The sequence below is a fragment of the Tursiops truncatus genome, chromosome 7 (genome assembly GCF_011762595.2).
Source record: "Tursiops truncatus isolate mTurTru1 chromosome 7, mTurTru1.mat.Y, whole genome shotgun sequence".
Taxonomy (NCBI): domain Eukaryota; kingdom Metazoa; phylum Chordata; class Mammalia; order Artiodactyla; family Delphinidae; genus Tursiops; species Tursiops truncatus.
In genome coordinates this window covers 34,805,819-34,831,350 of record NC_047040.1, presented here as the reverse complement: position 1 = coordinate 34,831,350, position 25,532 = coordinate 34,805,819, and the positions used below count along the sequence as shown (strand labels likewise).

Here is a 25,532-nt window from a genome sequence, read left to right as displayed (position 1 = left end):
CATTTCTCAAAAATATGAAAATATCTTCAAAAATCACTCACAGTGGTTGGGAGTCTGCCTGCCGATGCAGGGGACGCGGGTTCGTTCCCTGGTCTGGGAGGATCCCACGTGCCGCGGAGTGGCTGGGCCCGTGGGCCGTGGCCGCTGAGCCTGCGCGTCCGGAGCCTGTGCCCCGCGACGGGAGGGGCCGCAGCAGCGAGAGGCCCGCGTAACGCAAAAAAAAAAAAAAAAAAAAAAAAATCACTCATTATAAGTGAAAGGCAAATTAGATCTACCCCGATGCTACAACTCCAACAGTATGAAAATTCTGTACACAAAGTTAGTCACTGTAGTATTATTTGTAATTGCAAAATACCAGAAAAAAACCTAAATCCCTATACATAGGAGAGTGTGTGAATAAACTGTGGTACATCCATACAACAGAGTACTCTGAAGGTGTAAAAAGAATGAGGTTATTTTCTGTGAACTAATGTAGAGTGATTTCCAGGATATTTTGTTAAGTGAAAAAGACAAAATGCAAGCGTTTTTATACTATGTCACCTTTTGTGTAAGAAAGAATGGGAAATGAGAAAACACACATGTATCTAATCATTTGTGCAAATAGAAACACAGGAAGCATAAACAAGATACTATTAAGATTAGATACCTATAGTTGGCTAAGTAGTGGCCACCAAAAATGGCCACCCTGGAACCTGTGAATGTTACCTTATATGGAAAAAGGGTCTTTGTAGATATCATTAAATTAGGTATCTTGAGGGAATTCCCTGGCAGTGCAGTGGTTAGGGCTCCGCACTTCCACTGCAGGGTGCAAGGGTTCATTCCCTGGTAGGGGAACTAAGGTCCCGCATGCCCTGTGGCACAGCCAAAAAATAAATAAATAAACAAATAAATAAGGTATCTTGAGATGGAGAGATTATCTGGGATTATCGAGGTAGGTCCTAAATGTAATCACAAGTATCCTTATAAGAGGCAGGCAGAGGGAGATTTGACTACAGGCAGATGAGAAAGTCTTGTGATGGAAACAGAGGGAAGCAGAGTCAGAAGCTGTTATGCTGTTGGTTCTGAAAATGGAGTTGAGGAATGTAAGGAATGCAGCTCTAGACACCGGAAAAGGGAAGGAAACAGATTCTCCCCTAGAGCTTCCATGGGAGCTTGCTCCTGCTGTCACCTTGATTTTTAGCCCCATAAGACTCCTTTCAAACTTCTGGCCTCCAGAACTATCAAAGAATAAATTTCTGTTGTTTTAAACTACTAAGTTTGTGGTAATTTGTTACAGCAGCAATAGGAAACTAACACAGGTGGTAAGGAATTAGGAGTGAGAAACAGAAAGAAGAAAGGAAGAGAATGACACTTTTGAATACACCTATTTATAAAGTTCTGGCTTTTGAAACTAGTTAATGTTTCGCATACTAAAACATAAGAAAATAAACATACGTGCACATAAAGATAGGGAAAAACTCTAAAACTATATACAAGTAGACCTAAGTAAACCTAACCGTAATTCAAATGAATAGCGTAGTCACGCTGAAGCGAGGGGGAAAACTAATGAATCCAAGTAACTTTAGATCACTGTATTTGATGACATACCCTTAAACTTAAGATTTTAAAAAGAACAGTAAATAAATTTTCAAGTCTAGTTAAGTTTTCACAGAGGTATGGGGTAGCAACTCTGAAGTTACTTTCTATGTATTCTAGGACTGAGCAAAAAGTAATATATTGTAAATAATAGGAACCATATTTCTCACTGTTAGAAAAGTAGTTATATACATTAAAAAGGAAAATGCTAGAATGAACCCTATGGTTTTTATTTGGAATGGAAAGTATTGGTGTGAATGCATGGGTTTTCAAATAGATGATGGATAGGTGGAGAGATAGATAGGAAGAAAGAAATGTGGATATGTTTATATTCATGCATGTATGTATATACAAATGTATATAGATTTTCAAGCTCTGTCCCCTGAGTGAACCTAGAACCAATGACACTCCAGTAGCAATGGGCATATCGAGTGCCTAGATTTTGGTTTCTAAACTCATTCTGCCCCATTCTCCAGTAAAAGGAAACAGAGCTTCTTGGTGAAATGGTTGATAGACTGAGGCTGGGACTGAGAAAGTAGAAAATGAGGCAGAAATATCCTGCTGTTTCAGAAAGTGAGAGTGTTCAGTGAATGATGGGGGCTGTCAAAGGGACACAGGAATCATCTTGAAGGGCTACTGGCCAAATATGGGACCATTGGCTTGTGAAAATTAATTATGATAGTAATAGATTATAATCTATTGAATAAAATAAGAATCCATGAGTCCATACTGATAAATACTGATAGGTGGTGATAAATACTGATAGATGAGCCCATATTGTTGGATGGATAGGTATACAGACAAATAGGGGTGGAGAGGAAATCTCTTGCCAATCAGCAAAAGAAATAATAAAATTAGAAAAATCACCATTTGGCAACTATCACAGAAATACTTGATTCAGGCAAGATACATCAGTAGATGTTAAAACTAGTGAGTGAAAATTTTGATTAGTAGCAGAATAGTTATATACACTCAACATGTCTCCCTACCAGATTCTTATTAATCATAAATAATAGCAAGTCTACAGTGGAGAAACCTGGCAGACAGTACTTAAATCAAGTGATCAAGGTAACGTTGCAAACCAACATTATGTGCTCTTGATATATACTGAGAACTCAACATCACTTCCATGCTACTTTTGCCCAGTAAGAACCTGAATTTGATCCTGAAGAAATATCAGACAATCCCAGATAGAATGACATTATAATTTAGTTGGCCTGTACTCTTAAAAATGTCAAGGTCATGAAAGACAAAATAAGAATTTGTAACTTTTCCAGATTAAAGGAGTCTATAGAGTGAAATTGTCAGAATAAAAAGTATCATAATAAAAATACAAGTTTATTTCAAAATAAAAGGTTAAAAAATGTAAATATAATTCCATGTTATACAGACTGTCTGTAAATTATTCTAACAAGTCCAGAAACCTTTCTGCAAGCTGATAGAAGTATATCTTCTGCATAGCGCTGATTATGTCCTTTTTCTGCTCAAAAATGTACCTGTGTCCTTATTGCAAAGTAACTGCCCCATCTTTCTTTTCCTACCTAGCCCTCTATATTTACATCATACCTGAGCTGAACTATTCGTTAGAAAATTTACTCATTTTTATCCATATTATTGCCTTTATCCTACCCTTCTCTCAAAATAAACTGCCCCTTTCCACACGCTGTAGTTCTCATCTGGTGAAACCCTCCTCATCCTTCAAGACCCCCGTATTAGTTTCCTGTGGCTACTATAACAGATTCCCACAAACGGGGTGGCTTAGAGCAACAGAAATTTATTCTCTCACAATTCTGGCAGCCAAGAGTCCAAAATCAGGGGGTCAGCATATCTGCACTCCCTCTGAAGGCTCTAGGGGAATCTGTTTCTTGCCTCTTCCAGCTTCTGGTGACTGTTGGCATTGTGACTGCAGCTCTTTCTGTTCCATCCTTCTCTGCATGTGAGTTTGTGTGTCAAATTTCTCTCTGCCTGTCTCTCATAAGGACACTTGTGGTGAGATTTAGGGCTCATCTGATAATCCAGGATAATCTCCTCATCTCAAAATCCTTAAATCTTCAAGGACTCTTTTGCAAAATAAGGTAACATCCATGATTTTGCCTTATAAGGTAACATTCACAAGTTCCAGGGATTAGGAAGTTAATATATCTTTGGGGGGGGATTTTTTCAACCTACCACAACCCCCAGGTCACATGAACTGTCCCCTGTGTGGCTTCCTGGATCTACAACCAAATAGGAATCATTCTTTCCTTTGCTACTGTCGTGGCAATGAACCTGGACCACCTTGTGTTGTTATCATTGTATGTGTCAAATCTGGTTGTCTCTAAAATTCTTTGACAGCTCAAACTTTCCATCATTATAACCTCATAGGACCTGGCACCTATTAGCTGTTTATCCTTTTTTCTAACTTCTACCACTCTCTATATAGTGCATTACTTACACATTAAAATGGCAAATATGATCTTAAGAAAACCACCTATGTCATCAACCCTAATAAAATTAGGATGAGAGAAGATACATGATGTTTTGTGAGTTTAAAAAATTATGAGTTGTCCTTTAATTGAGAAAAGTACTTCACATTTGCTTTAACGGTGAATGTAGCAAAGTTTTCGACAGCCAACTGTTACGATAAATATTTAGCTACTTATAGGCTCCTGCCTTGGCTGAGAAAAGTTTGATTTGATGACCCTATTTGTTTGAGTTTATTTGTACTCATCGTCTAAATTTTTACTTTGGGAGAAATCTGCAATCTAGCGTATTTATCTTTTCCCTCTCAAATTCCACAGTGTTTTAGTCAGCACGCAACTGAGTTTGAACCCAGTGCTTTTTATATTTCTTTCCGTGACTAACTGTATCTCCAGTTAGTCCTAACCTTGTATAGTGATTGATATGATAGCAGCTGAGAGTTTTAGGCACAAACTAATTATTTCCTTTCATTCTGTTAGAGAAACGGTTTACAGAGATGGGGAAGTTTTGGTTCTTGTCTAAATAATGTCCCTGACCTTAGTTTTTACTAAATTAAGGCATCAAAATGTTTTAAATGTAGAGATGGCTTTTTAAGGAAGCAACTGTTCTAAATAAAATGATAGGTAATAGTCTTATATTTGTATGACTTTGAAAGCTTACAAAGCACTTTTGTTTTTAAACTCATCTATGTCTACATCTGGTCTTTTATCTTTTCTTCCTGCCTCAGAGGAAGAGGCAACCCTTCAGCCCATGGCTTAGCCCTTGTTCCAACCTCTGCATCCATGGACCTCTGCTCCACCATCCTGTATCATCCATTCTCCTTTTCTACCAACACTTCCTCCAGCCTATGCAAAGAATACAAACCCTCCTTCCACCTGGATGCCCTGGAGCTATTGTCACTTCTCTTTTCATCTTCAACGAATTGTCTGCTCTCTCATCTTTGCATCCTCTCTGCTGCATCCTAACTGTTGACCCGGGAGCTGTTTGTGCTCACATCTCCAGCTGCTTAAGACAAAGTTGGCTGTCTCCTCATTGAAATGAGCTCCTCTCTTGGCCTCTGTGAAGCCTATGTCTCCTCCTCCCTCTCACTGCCTTTCTTGCTGCCCTTTCATCTTTCCTCCCTGCACTGATGCTTACCAGGGTTCTACCTTCTACTGTCCCTGTGCTTCTAAACACTCTCCCTCCTTAACTTAATTGATTCCACTGATTTCTGTTACTGTTCACTGCCGACTCCCAAGTCCAGACATCTCTTTTGAGCTCCATGTTTTATACCTGTGTGTCTGCTGGACGTTACCTCCCACACATCCCAAAGGGACTTCAAAACAGCAGAATTCATTATTATCCACAGCTGCTATTCCTTCGCATTTGCAGTGAGGGGTAGAAGGGAGACGGGATTTGTGATAAGGAAGGGTGTGGACGGAGACCTCTTGGGACCCTCTCCAACAGCCAGGGGAATGTCCTCTGGGAGAGAACTCTGGAGATGTGGGCTTCAGGGCCTTGCGTTGTTGGATGGTGCATGTAAATGTAAGCCCCTTAGTAAAGCTAGTGAGCACAACAGCTGACTTTGCAATCCCTCCCCAAGCTCCCAGCTTGTATGGTTTGAATCTTATCACTGGAAATCTTGAGGAAAGAAATGCTTAGGTCTTTTTGGAATTCCCTGTGGAGGCACAGAGTAGAGGTTGGGAAATAGACACTGCCCCCATCCCCTCCCTCTCTCTCAATATAGTCCAGCACGTGGACTAGTGTCGTGTAGGTGAAACAGCTGCAATGAGAACTACTGCTAGAGGTTATGCGGCCAGACAAATGATAGACCAAGACCCCTGATTATTTTATCCTTCCCCAGAGAAGCCTCCTTCTACACATACATATACCTAGAGCAGAGAGAAGAATGCTTGGTGTCCCTATTACATCTTCCCTGTCCTTGCATAAATCAAAGAAACAGTGTCAAATCACCTCCAGTCTCTACTTAATAGAAATGTATGGGAATGGATAGTTTGCCTGTCAGCCTCAATGATCTTCACCTCTAGCATAATGCCAAAAGGGACTCCCCAAAAATGTATACTGAAGAAAAAGAGGAGGCTGGCAAGCCTCGAAACCGAAGTGGCAGATGACAAGTCACTTATCCTCTTTCAAAGAGGCCCAGGCCAGACTGCCTGGTTTTAAATCCCAGCTATGCTGCTTACTAAACTTTGCAGAAGTTACTCAAATATTCTGTGCCTCAGTTTCCTCAACCATAAAAAGGAAATAATAGTACCTACCACATAGGATCGTTGTGACAACTTAAAAGCTATATAAAGGGCCTGACACAGGGCTTAGGAAATGGTAAGCACTTGATAAATGTTATCTGTTGCAATTATAATTATTACCTGTCCCTCACCGGGCATAGCAGGAAGTCTTCTCATTAATGAGAATAGAAATAATGGTTGTAGTAAGGTAGCATCAAATACTGAAACAAACCTTTGTCATTCTTTTGGTTGCCCAGCTCAAAATGCGCTTCCTGAGTCTAGGTGGGAGGCAGAGATGGCCTCTCACTAAGAATCTGATAAAGCCAGGTACAGGCTGAATGTTCAGGACTCCCTTGCAGCTAGGGTTTGTAGCCTGTGATCCAGGCTTGACCAGTCAGGCACACCCAACCCAGGCCTAGCAACAGGAGCTAGTGATGCCAAGTGGCAGGGGTGTAGGGCACTGACATACAGTATGCCCACTTTTCCTGGAGGTAGCAGCAGTGATGGTCCCAACAGCAGCATTCAAAGCCACTGCTGGCTGTGCAGGATCAGCAGCATCTTCACAGGCTGTGACTGTGGCTGGGTCCTTGTCCGCTGCCAGAGCCCCTGTTCCTGCCTGTTTTCCAAGCCTGTATCTCTACACTCTCCAGAAATCCTTTAAATAACCCAGTGTCCTTTTCTGCTTCTATCAGATTAGGTTAATTTTTCTTGGGCTAATTTTCAACCTGCCAGACTGATATGGATTATCAGATCAGATGGTTTAATAAAATATACGTACACTATTTCTACTTTGTTTTATTGGCTTATTGATTTGCAGTGTGCTTCTACGTGGCTCCTGTTCAGGGACTGTTTTTCTTGGATGATTTTTGTTTTAGTAGTGCTGAGATGGTAAAGAGGATTGTTCATTCTTATTGTTGTTTGGCAGGAAGCTTTCCTCTTCTCCCTTGCCCTCCTTCCTCTTTTTTGGTGCGTGTTTGGGGTGTGGGTCAGGACATTCAAATTTTAATTGACTGGAATCTACTCCTAGGTAGAGAAAATTAGGTAACTAATGAGTACGAAAATTAAGGAGATGGAGAGGAGCAAAATCAGTGCCCTGTGCAGGAGAGTATCCCAACACAACTGTGAGCTCATTTAATTTATAGATAAGGAGCTTGGAACAAAGAACCCAAAGGTAATGTGTGTTCAAGATACAGCTAACTGTATCTTCACACTCCTAGCCCAGGGCTTCTGGTTCTATCCATTTGCCTCCACCCAAGAGGCAAATGACCTAAAAGCAAGCTGAGGTCAGGTTAAATTCAGCCCAGTCAATTACACTTTTTAGGTTTATGATTTTGTATGATAAGAACTTACATTTTCAAGAGCTTTTTATAATTTACAGGCATTTGGTTCATGAAATTCCCTGAACTGCTCTGAAATAAAGTACATATAATATATATTGAGCATTTAATGTGTCAGGCTGGGTACACAAGATAGAGAGCTAGTTAACCCCTTGATAACCAGAAATTTCTATAATTGATATATTTCATTTTAAACCACTATTATTGAAGTTTTTACTGTAGTATAGACTTATTTTAGCAGGCGGCCAATCAATAAAAACTGTTCTACTTACACAAGACTCAAGTAGCTAGATCTCTATGGAGACCAATCTTGAAATATATTTAAGATCTAACTCAAAACCATGTTTTGCATCATTTGTCTAGATTCTGTAAAGTAAAATGGAAAGTTGTGATTCTCAAATGTCCCCAAATGAACAAAATATTGACAAGAATATGAAGTTGACTGCATCACTGTATAATTAATTATTAAAACCTAGATTTAACAAGCTATTTTCGTTTTCAGTCTAATGGCATACAATGAGGAAATTTTATTCTCTGTATAGTTTTTCTAAATTCTTTGTATGGAATATGAAAGTCACTTGTGAAAGGAAACTAAGCTAATTGACCTGTAACATAAAGTGAGTAATATATATTTTTGTGTAGCTCTGAATCACAGAAAATGCCATTCTTGTATATTTAGCTAAAACAAACCATTAGTATAAGACCTAAGTATTAATGAGATCCAGGATTTTCAACGAAATTTCATTGCCGCTTTCCCCTCGAAAAGTTAAAGGAAAAATGGGGAGGGCTTTTAAGTGGAAACTAAATGACGCTGCTGGCATCATAGTGCAAAGATGCAGAAGAACTGGTAAAATGTGGGCGGGCAGTCTCACAGTAACGTCAGAAACAACAAAAACTTTCCAACAGGCTTCAGGTGGTTGTCAAGCCTTTTAAACATCTGACTGACAAAGGTAGCTTTGTCAAAGGAGCGTTTTCTTTTTCAAAAACATTAGGCGACAGCGCAACAGAACCTGCTCAAAGCCTTGCACCCAGGCTGAGTCGCCCCAGGCTTGCCTGGCCACGTCCCCTTCGAACGCCCGCGGCGAGGTCCCGCCCCTTCCACCTCCCACTTCCTGGTAACCAAGCTGCTTTGCGCCGCCTTCTCGGGATCTGATTGGCTGACGAGGCAACCGCTAACGGCTACGGAGTTTAAACCCAAGCCCTGACCCCGAGCGCCGGGCTCCGGGAGCTGAGTGGTGGTCCCACCACGCTGAAAAAGCGGTAAGTCAGTGATCTGTGACATTTGGCGTGGCCTTGCCCTGTCTGGCGGGACCCATGCCCTTCCCGAGCTGAACCTCCCGGCGCTGCCCTCCCGGGTCTCTGGTCCGCCGAGCCGCGCGCGGCCCCGCCCACTCCGCCTCGGGTCTCCCGGCCCCCGGGCCCAGTGCTGGCTCGGAGGGGCTTCTTGAGGAAGGCCCTGGTTTGGATCTAAGTCACTGCTTCTTGCCCCTGGGATTTGAGCTCTCGGCTCCGTGAGGGGGGCCAGCCGCCAGGCAGAAACCCAGCGCCTGTAGGAAGGAATTTCTGTCTATATGACTGCTCTACTGCTTTTAGAACAGTATCTGGTTCACTGTGAGCGCTCAGTAAATAGGCTGAATGAATGTTAGAGACTGCTTTTTTCAAGTTCTTGGAGGAGCTCTTTACTTTGGAGTGCTCGATTAAAAGGGAGACTGACTGAAGGCGAAGCGGTGATAGACGACTGGGAAGAACTTAGAACCAGAACTAGGTCTTGACGCACAGGTAGGATTTCGGTAGGCAAATAGGGACTATGAGTTTTCTAGGTAAGGAATCCAATTCAGGAGAATTGAATGTGGGATTGAGTAGTTCTGCTTTAGCCGAGATGCTAGCCAGACAAGAGCTACGGAGTAATAATACATAGGTAATGTTACTGAGCGCTCTGTGCTACGTCCAGTACTAGACACTGTATATGCGTTGGCTCATTAAGTCCCTACAATGAGATGCTCTGACTTTTTATAATTTTCTAAGTCTGGAAATTGAGACTTGGAGATGCTAGGATCACGTAGCTGTGAAATATTAGAACTGGGGCACCAACACAGTCTAACCACTATTTATAATACAGTCAGCTCTCCTGTCCGACTCTCGGGTTCCGAATCATCTCCTTCAACCAACCGAATCACTGAAGGAAAAAATTGGGGAAAATTCCAGAAAGTTCCAAAAAGCAAAGTTTGACTTGCTAATTGCCGAGCAACTATTTACATAACATTTATATTGCATTTACAACTATTTACATTGTATTAGGTACTATAAGTAATCTAAACTATGCAGAAGGATGTGCCCAGGTTATATGTAAATACTATGCCATTTTATATAACGGACCTGAGCATAGTGGATTTGGGTATCTGTGGGAGTCCTGCAACTAGTACCCTGCAGATACCAAGGAATGACTGTACCTCAATCTCTGTGTGGTAAGTCATCCTGGAATGGGTACTCCAATACAAGGGACCTGAAGCTGAAAAATGCCTGGCATATGTCAGGAGCAGTTAGATCTTGGTGGCCACTGTGGCTTGAGAGTCATGGACTAGGGGGGAGAGAAGGAGGAGTTTAAAGTTACAGAAATGGGAAGAAGAGCAGATGGTGAAGAGTTTTAGATAGTATAGATTAATACACTGTAGTGAGGGCAGGAGTGGAAGTAGGGAGGTAAGAGGCTATTGAAATAATTCAGGTGAGACATGTTAGTGCCTTAGTCTAGGTTGGTAGCAGTGGAGATACTGAGGAGTCGTCAGATTCTAAATGCATTGTGAAGGTAAATTGGGATGTGAGAGATTTTTGACTAGAGCAACTGGAAGGATGGAGTTGCCATTAACTGAAGTGGGGAAGGCTCTGAGTGAAGCAGTTTTGGGCAGGTTAAGTTTGATATGCTCTTTCAGTTATCCAAGTGGAATTGTGGAGTAGACAACTATATGAATCCAGGAAAGTTCAGGAAAGAGATCCAGACAGAGGACATAAACTTTGGGGTTCTTGATATCTAGGTAGTATTTTAAGCCATGACTTAAATACATAAAATACACCAAAAGATTGAGGGTAGATAAAGAGAAGAAATCCAAGGAGAGAACTTATTATAGGTTGGAAGAATCTGTAAAAGAGACTGGAAAGAAGCAGCTAGTTAGCTAGGGGAAAAAAAAAAAACAAAACCCAGGAGTTTGGTGTTCTGGTAGCTGAGGAAATATTGTTTTTGAGGAGGAAAGAGAAATTAACCACATTAAATGCTGCTCTTAGATCAAGTTAGATGCCGACTGAGAACTGACCGTTAGATTAGCAGTGTGGAGGTCATTAGAAACCTTGGCAAAAGCAGTTTTGTTGGAATTGAGTGAAATAGGTTACAAGAAGATTGGAAACTGAGTATAGGCAATTTTTTAAGGAGTTGTGCTGTAAAGGCTGCAGAGAAATGGAGTGTATGTCCGAGGATGAAGTGGGAACAGTCCCCATAGGATTAGGTACATCTGTTCTGTGCATGTCTCTAAGGTTACACTTCTTACTTTGTATCACAATAGAGTCTGTGCCCACACTGGACTGTGCATTCCATGACTGTGCATTCCTATGCAGCTTTATCCTGTTTTTTGTCCCCAGTGCCTAGCCTAGCTCCTGGCAAGCAGATATAATGATATAGGTTTAAACGAAAAAACAAAGTCATTTACCTTTTTAGGATTCTACTTTTAAACCACTTTTGATTATATTCATACTTTTAGATTTTATATGAAGGGTTCTGCAAATACTTATGTACAAAGTATATTATTTAAGTCATGATTTACTTCTTAGAATGTATTTATCAGTTATCCTTTTTCCCTTTATTAATCAATACTGTGATCTCCTGCTTTCTTTTTTTACTTCAGTGATGGAGTACCCAGTGATGGAAACTGGTTCACTTTTTACCTCAGGAATTAAAAGACATGTGAAAGAGAAAAGAATTTCAAAGGCTGCTAAGTTGAATGTTTCTCTTGCTTCAAAAATCAAAACAAAAATACTAAGTAAGTGTTATTAGTCTTAAAGTATACTCACATTTTCACTTTTTTCTGGAGAATCGATATAGTATTTGATACTTTTTCAAGTATAGAAAATGACTAAAATGACTATTTTGTTAAATGAGACTTTCTCTATTCAATTCTTCCTATCTCCTTCAACTCCTGTTAGTTGGGTGGTTATGATGATTTACTGTCAGTGGTGACAGCTGAATTTTCAGCAGTGAGGCTGGGGTGGCCCAAGGCAGCTACCTCCTACACTGCAAAGAAAATACCAACATGACATTTCTGGAAAAGAGCTGAAAAAAAAGTGACGGATTGTCCTTCTGACATGTTGCAGCATTTGGATGATGGGTAATCTAGAGGTGGTTGGCTCAGATAGTGTGCTGTAGTGGGTGATTTTATGTAACCAAAGCTCATCATGAGGGCACTGACCTCTTTGGAGATGGTGTTTCATGGATTCTGGAGCTAAGATGTCAGAAAAAAAAAAAAAAAAAAGAAAGGGAAACACCCCAAGATAAATTTTCATTACTTCTGAAAATTATCTCAGTGATTCATTTCCATCTTAGCAGGATTGGGGGAGGTTTCCTGTTGATCAACACGTGTGAAAAGTAATTGTGCCTTGTGAAATAGCCCAGCCTCCTGAGTGTCTTTAAATCGTAATGTTGCTCCTACCCAGGTCTCTAGGACCATCTTTTGTATTAGACCACTTTCTATAGTGGCAGTTTCCTATTCTCTTTGGCAGGACCATTGCACGCCCACTGCTATGAAGGAATACACTGAGTCTGAGGAGTGCAACAGGAAAATGTTATTAACCTTTAGCTTCTGCAAGTCCTAAACTGGTTCTAGTCTATTTCCACTTGATATGTCAAAGGTGGCTGTCTGAATCTACTTTCTTTGTGCCAAAAATAAAGTACTTTTTGGACTCTGTTTTTTTTAGACACCCAAGCTTTCCCTGAGTATTTTAAAATATATTATTAGTATTATAAACTATTATTACCATTACTATTACTATAGCTATTAATACTATTACATAAAAATATATATTACTATTATAAAACATATTACAGGGCTTCCCTGGTGGTGCAATGGTTGAGAGTCCGCCTGCCAATGCAGGGAACACGGGTTCGTGCCCCGGTCTGGGAAGATCCCACATACCGCAGAACGGCTGGGCCCGTGAGCCATGGCCGCTGAGCCTGGGCGTCTGGAGCCTGTGCTCCGCAATGGGAGAGGCCACAACAGTGAGAGGCCCGCGTACCGCAAAAAAAATAAAAAATAAAAAAAAAAAACATATTACATATACTATAACTTTAAATCCATGGGATGTGTTATTGAATAGTGGCATGTAAATCAAAATTATGAAAATACAGTTATGCTTTAGGTGTACTAAGGGAACACTATATGTAAGGTGAGCGTTACCAAGGAATTCACAATTAAATTTCTTTTGCTAACAACGGGGAAGCATTCTGATTTAAATTATATTTACATAGTACTTGTAAAGAGAAGGGGTCAAGTTTAGATTGCAATAGATGCCTAGAAATAAGAGGTAGGATATCTAAGGTGGAGGTAGAAGATCCCACAGGGTTTAGATGATCTGTCCAACATTACAGTAAGTATGCTGCCTTTCGACTTGAGGTTTTGAAAAATGGACTTTGGGAGCATTAATTCAGTTCTGGAGCCACAGAAACTGGCTCTAAAATTTTCACGGATTGGCTACCCCAATTTCTCTAGGACATCTTTAGTTATAGCTGTGGGATCAGCTTCTCCATTCTACCTCCTAGTCAAAGGTAGGAAGGAAGGCAGAGTAACAAGTATCAAGATTTAGTTTTTGTGACTGATCTAATTATCTAGAATACTGTGTCTATATTAGAGTCCTCTTATTCCTAACTCTGTATTCACAAACATTCTGCATTTCTCACAACTCTTATTCATCTTCTATCTAGCTTTTATTTCTTCAGCTCCAAACTCTGGGTACATTTTTTTCAAAATTCCATCTGTGTTGTCATGCTCTTCTTTTCTAGCTTCAGCTAAAACAAAGTGAAATATGTTTTGTCCAAAGTAGTTTTATTAAGGAATATGAAAATGTATTAAGATGTTCAATATTAACTCTTAAAATTTTTTTACAGATAATTCTTCTATTTTCAAAATTTCTTTAAAGCACAACAACAGGGCATTAGCTCAGGCTCTTAGCAGAGAGAAAGAGAATTCTCGAAGAATTACAACTGAAAAGATGCTATTGCAAAAAGAAGTGGAGAAACTGAATTTTGAGAACACATTTCTTCGTCTAAAGCTAAATAATTTGGTATGGAAACTATATTGTGTTTGAATTCTAAAACTGTATTATTTTAGAAGCTCTAAATGTTTTTCAGACCTGTAATTAATGTAAAAAATTTATTGAAAGAGTGTGCCATGTTAATGGACAAACTGTTAATGGGTAATAAAATAGGTGTCTTGAATCTACATTCTAAATGTGTACTTGTGGCTCTGCAAACTAATATAATACCTTGATCAACATTTGATTGCTTATCATAAGCAAAACTTGATACATTAATATATTATAAGAAGATGGGCATAATTCCTCTAGTGAATTGAAAGGAGGAAAGTTCCCTGAGTGTTTGTATTCTCTCTTAATGGCAACATTCCACTGGCTACAAGCCAAGTAGAATGAAGATTGTAGTCCTTGCTTTTCCTTCCAACTTCCAACTTTGTCCACAGCAGGGCAGTAACAGCCAGTGCTTAGCTAGGCTACAGCTACAGCTATAGCTCTAACTCCAAAATGAGTAGAAATTAATTTAAAATGGAAAAATGACTTACTATACTTCTTGGAGGTTAAATTCCTGTGGCTGACAAACTGTGTTCAGTTGCCACATGATGTATTATTATTATGAGAAGATTAAAAACTGTAGGAAGGGACTTCCCTGGCAGTTCAGTGGCTAAGACATTGTGCTTCCAATGCAGGGAGCTCGAGTTCGATCCCTGGTCAGGGAACTAAGATCCCACATGCCGCGTGGTGCTGCCAGAAAAAAAAAGTAGGAAAATTTATGACTGATAGCTCAAAAGCATTCAAAACTTGTGCGTATGTGTCTGTGTCTGTGTCTTTTTGAACTATGCAGTGTAGCACCATTTTAGCCTAATGTGATCTGTTATTTTTGAAGTCTTCTCAACTGATGGTATTTGTAAATGTATATGGTATAATAAACTCCAAATCTTAGTTGATTAGAAGGCTCTTTCTTTATTTCAGAATAAGAAGCTTATAGAAATAGAAGCACTCATGAACAATAGCTTGATAACTGCCATTGAAATGAGCACTCTTTCTGAGGTAAGTAGAATTTGTGTCTAAATAGTGTAATATTTTTAGCATTACTGAGGATAATTCAGATTAGTTAAGTAGCATCAAGGTTAGAGATGCATATCTTAAACTTTGTACCAAGGAATGGAGATAATATTAATTTTAATTGGCTAACAGCACATTATTATTTGATATAATTGGTTATTGAAATTTTTATATAAAAATTAGCTTTCGATTAAAAGTAACACAGGATTAGACAGCTCATGGAACACAAGACAAAACAGACTCAAAAACATAAAAGATATTAGTAGAAAAGTCATTTCAAATTAGGGAAGAATTTGTATTATTTTTAAAAAGATGGACACAATCGAAAAACTATTGGGGAAAAAAATAGAGGTAGATCCTAGATCCCCATGTTCTTCAAGGGTCAAATGTATATGTAGAAATATTGTATATGCATGAGTATAGACATGTGTATATATTCATAGGCATAGAATAAAGTTTGGGAGGTTATACACCAAAATATTAGTAGTGATTATCTTTGTATGGCATGATTAAGGAAGAACTGTGTTTGACCTTATCATCACATTATTCTCATTAAACTATTGAAGGCTACACATAAGAATTGTTCTATTACTGTTAGTATCTTGTATAATTTGGTACTTTAATGACAAACATGATCTAATGAGATTAGAAATTTCATTCATTTTCTTTGTTCTTTTCAAAAATAGTTCCATGAGAGTCCCTTTCTTCTGCCAAGTAGCAAGAAGAAACGGGTTAGTAAACAGTGCAAATTGATGCGTCTTCCATTTGCAAGGTAATTGCTCCAAAACTTGGTTAAATACTGACTGGTGCACTTTTACCTGAATTGGACTTCGAAAAGTTTTTATTTGGTTTGCTTCCTTGAAACAGAAAAACATTTAAAAATAAATAATGAAATACTTGTCAATATTGTACCAGTGAAAGAAATTGAAGATATAATCTAATAGAATTCAGTTTTAAACTTTGAAATAATATTCAGCTTTCCCATAGTTTCTAGAGAAGAAAGAGACACAGGTAGACCTTGAGTTACATAGGTTTGAATTACACTGGTTCAGAATACTTAGATTTTCATACAACATAATCTGTGTGTGTTATGCAATGTTCTGGTTTCATCAACCTGTAGTTGCCTGTTAAGGTAGAAATGAGATGGTTTGTGGTATCTTGCTACAGGTTGTATTTCCAGGGCTCCAAGGAAACTTACCCATCAATTCAATAACCAAGGTCATCTATAGAATCCTGCTACTCTTCAGTTCTTTCTTTTCCTCCAGGTCACCACTGGCCTCATGTTTTCTGCTGGGTAAATCTCATAACTATTTCTACCTTTATTATCTTGCATACTACTCAGACTTTAAAATAAACTTTCATCATTACTATTCTCCTGACCAAAATTCCCATTTCCTGATTAATTTGATTATAATCTTAGTAAATACTCTATTTCAAACCTATCACTTTTACCGTCTTTTTTTGTTTGTTTGTTTTTTGCGGTACGCGGGCCTCTCACGGTTGTGGCCTCTCCCGTTGCGGAGCACAGGCTCCAGATGCGCAGGCTCAGCGGCCATGGCTCACGGGCCCAGCCGCTCCGCGGCATGTGGGATCCTCCCACACGGAGGCACGAACCCGCGTCCCCTGCATCGGCAGGCGGACTCTCAACCACTGCGCCACCAGGGAAGCCCAAACCTATCAATTTTAAAGACAGTTACTGAGGTCCAGAGAGGTAAAATGACTCAATGAATTAATAGCATTGATCAGAATTGTCTTGTCTCTTTTAGACAGTGTTCTTTCTGTTACATAAATTATAGGTTTAATGCATTTTTTTAAGTGTACAAAGTGCACTTATGTATTGAAGTGGTATCTGTACTATAGTAAAAAAAAAAAATTCTTATATCCACTGTGTCATTTTCTATTCATTCCAGTTTGTTCCATTGTTTTGTCTGTTCTGTACTGGCGCCACATTGCACCTGTACATTTTAATTAATATAGTTTTAAAATAGTACATTTTGTTGTCTTGTAGGTGCTCAGGTTTTTTTCAAGAAAATCTTGGCCGTCATTATGCATGCATTATTTCATGTAAATGTATGAATCAAGTGTTAACTTGCCCTCCAGAAAATTTTACTGTGTTTTTTTAAGTAAACTTTTTTTTTTTTTTTTTTTTGCGGTACGCGGGGCTCTCACTGTTGTGGCCTCTCTCGTTGCGGAGCACAGGCTCTGGACGCGCAGGCTCAGCAGCCATGGCTCACGGGCCCAGCCGCTCCACGGCATGTGGGATCCTCCCGGACAGGGGCACGACCCCGTGTCCCCTGCATTGGCAGGCAGACTTTCAACCACTGCGCCACCAGGGAAGCCCTTAAGTAAACTTTTGTTTGAAGTATAATGTACATTTTAGAAAAGTGCAAAAATCTTTAGAGAATGGTGAATTTTCACAGTGAACACTATATGGTATAGCCAATACCCAGACCAAGAAACAGATTATTACCAGTACCTCAGATAGCCTTGTGCCCCTTGCCAGTCACTACTCATCACCCACCCGAGGATAAATATTATCCTGACTACTAACATTGTAGATTAATTAATTTTGCCTAGTTTTGAATTTCCTTTAATGAAATCATACAGGATGTATGATTCTGGTCTCTGGCTTCTGTAGCTCAACATTGTGTTTGTGAGATTTCGTCCATATTGTCCTATGTAGTTGTAGATCAGTCATTCTCATTGCTGTATAGTATTCCATTGTATGTATTCCATAATTTATCCATTCTTCTGTTTTTAGTTTTTTTGCTAGGTTTGGTCTATTATAAATAATTCTACCTTGTATCTGCCTTTTGATTAATATATGTATACATTTCTGTTGGGTATATACTTAGGAGTAGAATTGCTGGGTTTACATGTATTTGGCTTTGGAAGGAACTGCTAAACAGTTTTCTAAAGGGATTATGCCAGTTTACATTTCTAACAGCAATATATGAGAATTCCTGTTGTTATGTATCTCCAACAACACTTGTTATTGTCTGTCTTTTTCATTTTAGCCATATGGGGTATAGAGGTATTACACTGAAGTTTTAATTTCCCGATACTTAATGAAGTAAGGCATCTGTTTATATGTTTATTTTCTTTCTATCAGGTTATCTTTTTTTTTTTTTCAGATTTGTAGGAGTTCTTTCTATACATTGTGTATAAATTCTTTGTGCATACAATTGTCTGTTACTCTGTGGCTTGCCTCTTTGCTCTCTTAATGGTATCTTTGGATGAATCCAATTTATATATCTGTTTGTCCCCCTCCCTCTTATGGTTATGCTTTCTGTGTCTTTTAAGAAAGGCTTTACCAATTGCAAGTTCATGACGTGTTCTCCTATGTATGTTTTCTTTTAAAAGCTTTATTATTTTCCCTTTCATATTTAGATCTTCAGTCTACCTAGAATTTTGGGTATGATGTGAGAGAAGAGTCATTTATTTTTTTAGTGTGGAAATCCTGTTGACCTTGAACCATTTATTGAAAAGACCATCCTTTCCCCACCTCATTGCAGTGTCATCTGTATAAAAAATCAAGTGACTGGATATGTATGGGTCTATTTCTGAACTCACTATTCTATTACATGAGTCTTTTTGTCAAAACCACACTATCTTAATTACTAACTTTATAATAAGTCTCGATATTTGATAGTTTGAATCTCTATTTTAGTTATTTATGCTTTAAGAATACATATTAATTGGCCATTCTTGGCCTTTTGCATTTCCATGTGAATTTTAGAATTAGCTTGTCAGTTTACATGCACACACACCTGGAATTTTGATTGGGATTATGTAGAATATAGTGCAGTTTGGGGAAAATTGACACTTTATAAAATTGAGTATTTCTTCCATGACCATGGTATATCACTCTGTTTTTTAGATATTATGTATGTAGTTTCAGAGCTTTTAGAATACAGTTATTGCACATCTTACATTTATTCCTACTTATTTGATGTTTTTAGTGCTATTCTTGATAGTTTTCAAATTTTCTTTTTCTTTTTGATGATAGTATATAGAAATACAACTAATTTTTGAATATTAACCTTGTTTACATTGACATTGCTATTAATTTTAATAATTTATCCATAGTTTTTAAAAAATTTTATATTAATAGAATTTTATTATTTGTAAATAAGAACTGTTTTCCCTTCACCTGCCTCTCCAGTTTATAGGCCTTTTATCTTTTGTTTCTTACCTTGTTGGACTGATTATTTCTTGTTCAGTAATGAATAAAAGTACTAACAGTGGGTATTCTTATTGTATTCCCATTATTTAATATGTTTGCTCTTAGGTTTTTATAGATTCTCCTTATCAGATTAAAATAGTTCCATTGTACTCCTAGTTTGCTAAGAGTTTTTTCATCAATGGCTGTTGGATTTTATCAAATCCTTTTTCTGTCACTATTGAGAAGATAATATTTTTCTCTTTTTTTCTATTAATGTAATGAATTTTTAATATTTTTTCTACTAAGGTAATGAATTATAATTGATATTTTTAATGTTAAATCACTTACAATCCTGAAATGAATTGCTCCTGGTGATATATCCCTTTGATATATATCACTAAGTTTATTTTGCTAATCCTTTAAAGGATTTTTGCATGTATTTTAATAATGAAGATGATGTATAATTTTCCTTTATTATAATATATTTTGTCAAGTTTTGATATTTATATTATGCTGGTCAAAGTAAATGAATTGATAAATACCCCTCTTTCTATTTTCTGGAAGTATTTGTGTAAAAAATTTTTTTTCTTTAAATATTTGGGAGAAGTTATCTGGACCTGAAGTTTTTTTGTGGAAACATTTTTGATAACATCCCATTTTAATAGATGTAAGAACATTCAGCTTTTCTATTTCTTCTTTTGTCAGGTTTGTTAATTTTTAAAAAGATTTATCCATTTCATTTAAAATATCAAATTATTGGCATATAATCGTTCAGAATAGCTTTAGTTACACGTTTAATGTCTGCTGTAGGGTACATAATGATGTTCTCTTTCAATATTGGCTATTTGTTTTTTCTCACTTTTTTCTTGATTAGTTTTGCCCTAGAGATTTATCAATGTTGTCATCTTTACAAAGATGAATCATCTTTGGGGTTATGTTGATCGTTCTTTTAGTATATTTATTTTCTATTGCATTTATTCTGCTTCTTATTATCTCTTTTCTTTTTTAAATTTTATTGAAATATAGTTGATTTACAGTGTTGTGTTTATCTTTTCAATTTAAAAGTTTTATTATTACTGTAATTATTTGTTTCTTAAAATGGTTTAGATTATTGTTTTTAAGCCTTTTCAAAAATATGAAGTTGTTGGGGTATAGCTGCCTACATTTAAGGCTATTTTTTTCCTTTAGCTGCATCCCACATTTTTTGATAAGCTGTATCCTTATTATCATTTATTTCAAAGTAGTTATTACCTTCAGTTCAGATACATTGTTTGACTCATGGATCATTTACAAGATTATTTAATCTCCAAGCAGCTGGGTGTTTTCTTCTAATTACTTTTTGTTGGTTTCTAATTTAATTCCTCTGTGATTACAGAATATAGTTCAAGTGATTTTAGTCGTTTTAAATTTATTGAGACTTGCATTAGAACACAGCTTGGTCTAATTTGGTAAATATTTTTGGTACACATGGAAAGAATGTGTATTTTGTGGCTGTTGGATGCAGTATTTTATATATGTCAATTATGTCAGGTTTGCTGATTATATTGTTCAGACTTTCCATATCTTTCCTGCTTCTCTTGTCTATCAGCTGTTGAGAGAAGTGCATTAAAGTCTACCACTGTGATTATGGATTTATCTATTTCTCCTTTTAGTTCTGTCAGTTTTTGCTTTATATATGTTAAAGTTGTTACTAGATGCATATAAATTTAGGATTGATTTGTTTTCCTGATAAATTGTTTTATCAATATGAAATATTTCTGGAAATGATACTGCTTTAAAGTCTACTTGTCTGATATAACATTGCCATGGTATGTCCTTTTCTATACTTTCAAACTCTCTGTTATATTTAAAATGCATGTAGGTTTACCTTTTTTAAAAAATGAATTTAATGTAATATCATCTCTTTTAATTAGAATAGCTGTTATGTTTACATTTAATATAATTCCTGAGAGTTGAGTTTATATCTGCCATCTAGTTATTTTCTGTTTGAGCCACCTGTTTTATGTTCCTTTTTTCTCTCCTTTCTTTATTTCATTTGAAATAAAACATTTTTCATAATTTAATTTTCCTTGTCTATTAACTTCTATTCCTTTATGATGACCCTAATGATAGCAACACTCATCCTTGATTTATTATACTCTAATACTGATTATTATATTAACATTCCTCAGTAATGCTAGCATCTTTGAACACTGACTCGACATTCCTGTGTCCTGCCTTTATGTTATTATTATGTATTTTCATTCTGCATATATTTTAATCCCACAAATTAACTACTTTCACTGTTTTGTGTAGTCAATATTCATTTCCAATTTCTTCATATTGCTTCCTGCATTTTTTAATTGTATGCTCCTTTTTAATTGTATTTTATTTTTTGTTTTTCCAGCTTTATTGAGGTAAAATTCACAAATAAGCTTGCATTTTATTTCCTTCTGAAATAATTTTCCTTCTGCCTGAAGAAATCCTTTATTATTTAGTTCAGGTACTAGCAATGCATCCGCTCAGCTTTTATTTTTCTGGAAACATATTTATATCACCTTCATTTTTAAAGATTATGTTTGCAATGATAAAACTTTAGGTTATTAAATTTTAGCAATTTAAAGGTATTATTTCATTGTCTTCTGTCTTTACTGTTGAAAAGTTGGCACCGTTTCTGCAAGTTGAGGAAGTTCCTTTTTATTCTGGTTTGCTGAGAGTTTTAATAATGAATTTGTATTGAATTTTGTCAAATTTGTTTTTTCTGTATCTGTGGAGAGAATCATAACTTTTCTCCTTTGTTCTATTAATGTGACTTTGATTTGTTTAATGTTAAACCAACTTTACATTCCTAGAATAAATTCCACTTGGTCATGGTGTATAATAATGGTGTATTATTATTTCTATGTGTTGATGGATTTGATTTGCTAATAATTACTTAAAGAATTTTGTACTTATTTTCATAAGGAATATTGGTCTATAATTTTCTTATTATATATTTGATAGGTTTTGATAATGGTTATGCTGGCTTTGTAAAATGAGATAAGAAGCATTCCCTCTTTCTCCATTTTCTGAAAAAAATTGTACAATTGGTATTTCTTCCTTAAGTATTTGAGAGAATTCATAAGAGAAGTGGGTCTGGAGTTTTTAATTATTAATTTCATTTTTTAGATAGATATGGAGGGCTTTTCAGATTTTCTGTTCTTTTCAGGCCAACTTAGAAAATATTTGTCTTTTTAGAAAATTATCCATTTCATCTAGACAGTAAAGTTTGATCAAACTAGTTAGAGTATTGTCAATTTTACGGATCTCTTAAAAAAACTCAGCTTTTGGTTTCATTGATTTTTTTCTCTCAATTTTTTTTCGGTTTCATATTTCTTTGGTGTCTGCACCTTATTATTTCCTTTTTTCTACTTACTTTTTAAAAAATGAGATATAGTTCACATAACATAAAATTTCTCATTAATATGAAGTTTATTTTTTAAAGTATACAATGCAGTGGTTTTTAATATATTTACAAAGTTGTGCAACATTCACCACTTTCCAATTCCAGAATATTTTCATCACTCGAAAAAGAAAACCTATATCCATTAGTAGTCATTTCTCATCTCTTCTTCCCCAGCCCACAGCAACCACTAATCCACTTTCTGTCTCTATGGATTGCCTATTTTGGACATTTCATATGAATGGAATCACACAGTATGTCGCCTTTTGTGTCTGGCTTCTTTCACTTGGCATAACATTTTCAAGTTTCATCCATATTATAGCACGTATTAGTATTTCATTCCTTTTAATGACCGGTTAATATTCTGTGGTACGGATAAACTACGTTTTGTTTATCCATTTATCTGTTAATGAGCATTTGTGCTCTTTCCACTTTTAGACTGTGAATGAGTAATGGTACTATGAATATCCATATAAAAGTTGTTGTGTGGACATATTTTTCACTTTCTTGGGTGCGCCCTTACCAGTGGAATTGCTGGATCATATAACTCTATGTTTAACTTTTGGAAGAATTGGCAAACTGTTTTCCAAAGGTGCTGTACTGTTTTACATTCCCACCAGCAAAGTATTAGGGTTCCAATTTCTCCATATCCTCACTAACACTTGTTATTACCTATCCTTTTGATTATAGCCATCCTAGTGGATATGAAGTGGTATCTCACTGTGGTTTTGATTTGGATTTTTTGGGTGACTAATGATACTGAGCATGTTTGCATGTGCTTATTGGACATTTATTTATTTGGATCATTCTCTGTTGATTATCTTTTCTCTTGAGTTTGAATCATGTTTTTCTGTTGCTTCATATATTGAATAATATTGGATTGTACCCCCGACATTGTGACTCCTATGTTGTAGAAAATCTGGATTCAGGTATATTCCTCCAACAAGTTTGATGTTTTATTTTAGTAGATAAGTTACCTTATCTGAACTCAGACTTGTTAATACTTCCCTGTGATGAACAACATATGAAATCTCATTTCAGTTCTATAATCCTTAGCTGGGCCACTTGGAATCTTTCTCATATATGTGATTCAGGAATGAGCTAGAGATTTGGAGAGAGTTTATGCACAAAATTTGGGGCTTCCCTGTCTACTTTTCCTGTTTTTTCTCCCATCACACACACTTTACAGCAGTTGTAGTTGCCCTGAATTCTGACCTTGAACTAATAATAATAAGACTGGATTTCTAACTTCTAGAAAAGGTTGCACTGACTGAGGTTTGTAAACAGTGAGAAGCTCACCCTTTTTCTAAGTGCCAACCCCTCTTCTGTATCTAGTTGCTTTTTATTCACTCTCCAGTGACTTTGGGTAGTTGTTTTTTTTATATTTTGTCCAGAATTTATATTCATTATGTTTGATAAGGTTGATTCAATAGTAGCTATTTGGCCATTACCTGAAGCAGAACCTCTCCTCTGTAAAATAAGCAATTTTTGCTAACCTGTTTCTTCAAGTGGTATAGACATTTCTTCCCAATGGCTATTCTACTGATAGGTGCCTTTAAATTTTTAACAAATATTTTCTAGTATTTTCATTATCAATAATTTTTAAATATCTATGATTTGTTTGGCATACAAAGCAAAATCCTTATCATTGGAGCATATTACTCTTTCTTCTTTGAATTCAAAAAGGTCATTTTGTCTATTTCCATAGATTTCTTTTTCCCTCCATAGATTTAACTACTCTAGGAATATGGCTTTAGTTTACATGGATACCTTTTGGAAACATAGCAGACTTTATTACACACAAAACTTTACATACAAGTTGTACTTGTTTGAAACCAGGGGAAGAGTTTTGGGTTTTCCATAGAGTTAATTACAGGAAAATTATAACTATTATACACGAATATTTATAAGTATGTTTGAACTTTATTCATTTCATTAATTTTATTGTCCTAATAGCTCAACCAGTGATTATATCATTTATCTCCTTTTGGAGTCACTGGAGATAAGGGAATAAGAAGCATTCCTGTTTTACTCATCCGTACTATTAGAAACTACCTATTTCCTACCTTCATTGAACACAAAATGGTATCATTGCCTTCATTGAACACAAAATGGTATCAGGGTGGGTTTGTGGTTGGATCTTAAATAAGTCGAATATAGAAAGAACTATCCATGTAATTTTCTAAATAATTTTTGTAAAATACAAAATTCCTCATTCATTCTTACTTGCTCTTAGGGTTCCATTAACTTCAAATGATGATGATGATGAAGATAAAGAAAAAAAGCAGTGTGACAATATCATGTCAAAGACATCACCTGATAGCCCCTCTTTGGTATCAACTCAGCATAACTTGGAATTGTTATTTCTTAAAGAAAATGATCAGAATGTTTGTGGTGTAAATGATTCCAAACACATTTCTTCTATTGTTGATATACTTCCCAAAGGTGAGATTTTTTTTTAAATTCATTTTGAGTGTCAGTATTAAATAGTTAACATTCATTGGATTTTCTTCTTGGGGGCCATCATGTATAAACAGTTAATAAGTTAGACTTCTTATGTTACAGATTTCCTAACTTCTACTATTTAAAATTTCTGGTGAAAAAATTAGTTTAAAGGTAAATATGCCAGGACTTCCCTGGTGGTACAGTGGTTAAGAATCTGCCTGCCAATGCAGGGGACATGGGTTCAGTCCCTGGTCCAGGAAGATCCCACATGCCATGGAGCAACTAAGCCCATGCGCCACAACTGCTGAGCCTGCGCTCTAGAGCCCGTGAGCCACAACTACTGAGCCCATGTGCCACAGCTACTGAAGCCTGTGTGCCTAGAGCCTGTGCTCCACAATAAGAGAAGCCACTGCAATGAGAAACCCATGCACCGCAATGAAGGGTAGACCCCGCTCGCCACAACTAGAGAAAGCCCAGGCGCAGCAACGAAGACCCAGTGCAGCCAAAAAAAAGTAAATATGCCAACAAATGTCAGGTCTACAGTGGCCTAATAC

The 25,532-nt window shown here is 36.9% G+C and overlaps 2 protein-coding genes and 1 long non-coding RNA gene across 5 annotated transcripts in view; 1 reads left to right on the top strand and 2 right to left on the bottom strand.

Moving 5' to 3' along the window:
* Positions 1-63, bottom strand: part of KCTD18 (potassium channel tetramerization domain containing 18) — a 38,304-nt gene extending 38,241 nt beyond the window's left edge. The window contains exon 1 of the mRNA XM_073807423.1: positions 42-63. The gene's annotated coding sequence lies outside the window, so the exon portion shown is untranslated. The remainder of the gene's footprint in view (positions 1-41) is intronic.
* The window catches only part of SGO2 (shugoshin 2), a 47,352-nt gene that overhangs the window by 8,675 nt on the left and 13,145 nt on the right, over positions 1-25,532 (top strand). For 2 of the 3 annotated variants that reach the window (XM_019939180.3, XM_033859909.2), the window contains exons 2-7: positions 8,590-8,857; positions 11,488-11,622; positions 13,740-13,915; positions 14,855-14,932; positions 15,634-15,719; positions 24,770-24,978. In XM_019939180.3, coding sequence (XP_019794739.2) covers positions 11,490-11,622; positions 13,740-13,915; positions 14,855-14,932; positions 15,634-15,719; positions 24,770-24,978 — 682 coding nt within the window. In that variant the 5' untranslated portion in view covers positions 8,590-8,857; positions 11,488-11,489. Of the gene's footprint in view, positions 1-8,589; positions 8,858-11,487; positions 11,623-13,739; positions 13,916-14,854; positions 14,933-15,633; positions 15,720-24,769; positions 24,979-25,532 lie in introns of those variants that run through there. The other variant, XM_019939181.2, reaches the window with a different exon arrangement.
* LOC141279064 (uncharacterized) lies at positions 7,206-8,347 on the bottom strand. The gene is made up of 3 exons (XR_012332816.1): positions 8,302-8,347; positions 7,611-7,669; positions 7,206-7,283 (listed from the first exon to the last, which is right to left on the bottom strand). It is a non-coding gene; the product is annotated as an uncharacterized lncRNA (long non-coding RNA).